At 40.7% G+C, this 4,060-nt stretch overlaps 1 protein-coding gene across 1 annotated transcript; it reads left to right on the forward strand.

Moving 5' to 3' along the window:
- Window positions 1–239: 239 nt before the first annotated feature.
- LOC149230569 (pentatricopeptide repeat-containing protein At2g13600-like) lies at window positions 240–2,852 on the forward strand. Its single transcript, XM_089381347.1, has 4 exons — window positions 240–1,280; window positions 1,415–1,857; window positions 2,471–2,600; window positions 2,769–2,852. Exons 1-4 carry the CDS (start codon window positions 240–242, stop codon window positions 2,850–2,852), a joined length of 1,698 nt encoding a protein of 565 aa, XP_089237473.1.
- Window positions 2,853–4,060: the final 1,208 nt, after the last annotated feature.

A 4,060-nucleotide genomic window follows, 5' to 3' on the forward strand; every position in this document is an offset into this window, starting at 1 on the left:
TGTAAATCCATTGATCAATCTATATCAACCCAATGCCCTTGTTTTTGCTAATTATGCAAGTAAATGCAATGTCACATAACTTGGAAAGGCAAATCAAACAAACTAAAAGCAATGTAATGTCAGTAGTACCATCAAATTTGACACTGGTTGGAAGCTTTTGATGCAATGGTGCAAGCCACACCAAATTGTTACAGGTATATTGTTTCTCTTTCTTATGCTGGCATTTAAGACAAAAGAAAATGACTTATTTCGCTAAGCTACTGCATCAGCAAAGTAATCCCTCTGCAAGCACAACTGACAATAATGGCTTTAAATTACAACCCAAGACATTGAAATTTTTTAGAAAAGAACTGGGAGGTGGCCATGATGAAAGTGGCATTCAGGAATATGATAACACACTGCTTGAAGAACTGCCAATGAATCAAACTTTGAATGTTTTGTCTACAGTTAATCAAAGAGGGAGATGGACAGATTCCTATAACTATTGTTGCCTATTGCAGGACTACATTTATGAGAAAAAGGTTGCAGAGGGAAAGGGATTGCATGCTCGCATGATCCAAGATGCATTTGAACCAGACGTTTTTCTGAGCACAAAACTTATCATTTTTTATGCGAAGTCTGGCAATCTGGAGGATGCACACCAAGTGTTTGACAAAATGCCCAAACGAAATTCCGTCTCATGGAATGTTCTGCTTGCAGAATACTCTCGTCGTGGCATGGATGAGGAGGTTATAAGTCTTTTTGGGCAAATGGGAGAGACAAACATGACACCGGATGAGTTTTCTCTTGGAAGTGTTCTCAAGGTGTGTGCTAGCTTAGTAGCACTAGAACTTGGGAAGCAAGTCCATGCCTATACTATCAAAAGTGGGTTTGGGTTTAATGTTGTTCTCATGACTGCTCTTGTTGACATGTATGCAAAATGCAAATGTATCAAGGATGCACGTCGAGTATTTGATGAAATGTCTCTTAGAGATTTAGTGTCCTGGACTGCCATTATTGCAGGTTATGTGGAGCAAGGGAATTGTAAGGAAGCCATGGAACTCTTTTGTAGAATGCCTTGGTTTGGCATCAAGCCCAACAAGGTCACATTTCGTACTGCCTTAAAGGCATGTGCTGCCGTAGGGGACATAGAGCAAGGCAAGCAGATCCATGCCCATATGGTTTTAAATGGGTTTAAGTTGCATTTAGTTTTAGGGAATGGCCTCACTGACATGTATTCTAAGTGTGGAAGCCTCGACAATGCGCTCCTTGTATACAAGATAATGAGCGAAAGGGATGTGGTTTCTCCAACTCTTTGAAGAAATGAAGCAATCACGCTTGAAGCCTGACGATGTCACCTTCTTGGCTGTTCTGACTGCTTGCAGCCATTCAGGTCTAGTGAGAGATTTAGTGTCCTGGACTGCCATTATTGTAGGTTATGTGGAGCAAGGGAATTGTAAGGAAGCCATGGAACTCTTTTGTAGACTTGGTTGTTCTGACTGCTTACAGCCATTCAGGTCTAGTGAATGAAGGTTGGCATTATTTCAATACCATGACTCGAGATCAGTGTATCCCACCAAGAACAGGGCATTACGCCTGTATGGTTGATCTCCTTGGCCGTGCTGGTTGTTTGGATGAGGCATATGATTTTATAAAAAAATGGCCATTTAAACCTAATGTTATTGTTTGGGGAGCCTTACTTGGTGCCTGCCAAGCCCATGGCAATATGGAGATAGGAAAAGTTGCAGCAAAACACTGCAGTTGGATTGAGGTAAAGAGCAGGGTACACGTTTTCCCTGTAGGAGATAGATCACACCCACAAATACAAGAGATCTATGCCATGTTGCAAAAGTTAGCTGGGCAGATGAAAGAAGCTGGGTATTTGCCTCAAACAAACTTTATATTAATGACATAATCAGAAACTGTTATGCAATTATTTTGGTCATTCCAGTTTTAGACATCATTCACAGGTTGATCTGTGTTCTAGGTTTTGATCCATGCACCGTTTTCTATTAGCATTCCCTCGAGTCATTGATTCTAATAGACAAAATGCTGGCACTTTTGGAGAGTGCATTTAGCAATTGTTTGCTGTCTCCAATTGTCGGGCGAGATATTGGCATTTCATTTGATTTTATCATTTCAATGGTAAGTGCAAATTCTTTTGGAATTCATTTGTGAAATTTGGAACTATATATCATAGTTTATGTTGACTTGGTGGAAGGGATTCAGGAGTTGATATGATTCTATTGCTTCCGCGATGCTGTATTTGGCATTTACAAGCCTCTTGTGACCAATATGGTCAGAACCGGAACTGGAACTGGCTAATGGCCTCACTGACATGTATTCTAAGTGTGGAAGCCTCGACAATGCGCTCCTTGTATACAAGATAATGAGCGAAACGGATGTGGTTTCTCCAACTCTTTGAAGAAACGAAGCAATCGGGCTTGAAGCGTCACGATGTAACCTTCTTGCCTGTTCTGACTGCTTGCAGCCATTCAGGTCTAGTGAATGAAGGTTGGCATTATTTCAATACCATGACTCGAGATCAGTGTATCCCACCAAGAACAGGGCATTACGCCTGTATGGTTGATCTCCTTGGCCGTGCTGGTTGTTTGGATGAGGCATATGATTTTATAAAAAAAATGCCATTTAAACCTAATGTTACTGTTTGGGGAGCCTTACTTGGTGCCTGCCAAAGTTGAGGAAAGCAATGAAAGACAGAGGTATAAAGAAGGAACCTGGATGCAGTTGGATTGAGGTAAAGAGCAGGGTACACGTTTTGCCTGTAGGAGATAGATCACACCCACAAGAGCCCTAGAGAGCTGAGTTCTGCTCATGGAGAGCCACAGGCCTTGAAGGATGACTACAGATAGGAAAGTCTGTTCTAGAAGGAGCTGAGTCTAGATATGTCCATCAAGAAGGCTAATGTTGGAAGCTGAAGCAAACCACAGCTGAAGGAGAGTAGGCCGAGGCCTATTTCATGGCATTTGAGGGCTGGTTTAGAGTCTGCCTCATCACAGACTTAAATCAGAGTTTGTTGAAGACACGAGAAGGCCAACTCTATTGCCAATGGAGGTTCCCATACATGAAAATATTATCATTTAAGATACAAACTTGCGTTGCTGCTATTTCTGTGGATGAATATAAAACCTGTGCACGGATGTCTGGGAAATGCCAATGCATGTTATAGTTCATGGAGCTAAATTATGAATGGCTGATCCTGTTATTTGCTGCGTTGATTTTTGACTGCTCTGCTAATTTTATAGTAGAAGCATGGGAGGCAGCAAACTATGCAAAGGAGTGCTATATTGGTCAGAACCGGAACTGGAACTGGCTAATGCCCAGACTGGGACTGGACCAGAACCAGCTGGAAAACTAGCCTGATAAAAAATACATAGATATGCACATATATACATATATATATATATATATATATATATATATATATATATATATATATATATATATATATATATATATAATGTACGTGTGTGAGAGAGAGAGAGTGATCTGGACTGATAGGCAAGTTCCATCCCAAACTGGCTGGATCGACCAGTTTGGCCATCAGTTCTGATTTGGAATTTCCCTCAGAACCAGGGTCATACTGGTGCGCCGTCATCCCTAAGTAACTGAAAATATGCAATAAAATAGGAGAAAAAAGCCTTTGATGCTATATGCATATTCAAACTTTGCAAAGGCCTTTCTCTCCTATTTTATTGCATATTTTCAGTTACTCAGGTAGGAGGGCGCACCAGTATGACCCTGGTTCTGAGGGAAATTCCAAATCAGAATCTGATTTGACTGTTTTCATTAACACTGGTTGTGACAAGAAGAATTCCCTCTTGCTAACAAAATGTATCATGTCTCTGTGACTATAGACATAAATAAGCTTTAGTATTCGAACCCATGAATTTTAAATATGAGGATGCTGACTAATCTCTAACGAGAAAATGGCTAACCCTGGTAAAGATAGACGGGTTGCTGCAGCATTGTTACAGTGGTTGATTTCACAAGAACTCGTCCAAGAAATCAACGCACAAGGTACTATGTTCACACACACACACTTAAATGTAAATTCAAA

The sequence above is a fragment of the Pinus tabuliformis genome, chromosome J (genome assembly GCF_031772625.1).
Source record: "Pinus tabuliformis cultivar Carrire ecotype Pingquan chromosome J, CPIR1, whole genome shotgun sequence".
Classification (NCBI taxonomy): domain Eukaryota; kingdom Viridiplantae; phylum Streptophyta; class Pinopsida; order Pinales; family Pinaceae; genus Pinus; species Pinus tabuliformis.

Coding starts and splice junctions, on each gene's coding strand:
- LOC149230569 (XM_089381347.1), top strand. CDS start 240: ATGACTTATTTCGCTAAGCTACTGCATCAGCAAAGTAATCCCTCTGCA. Junction 1,281..1,414: donor TAATGAGCGAAAGGGATGTG/GTTTCTCCAACT, acceptor CCATTATTGTAG/GTTATGTGGAGCAAGGGAAT. Junction 1,858..2,470: donor GGGCAGATGAAAGAAGCTGG/GTATTTGCCTCA, acceptor GACTGCTTGCAG/CCATTCAGGTCTAGTGAATG.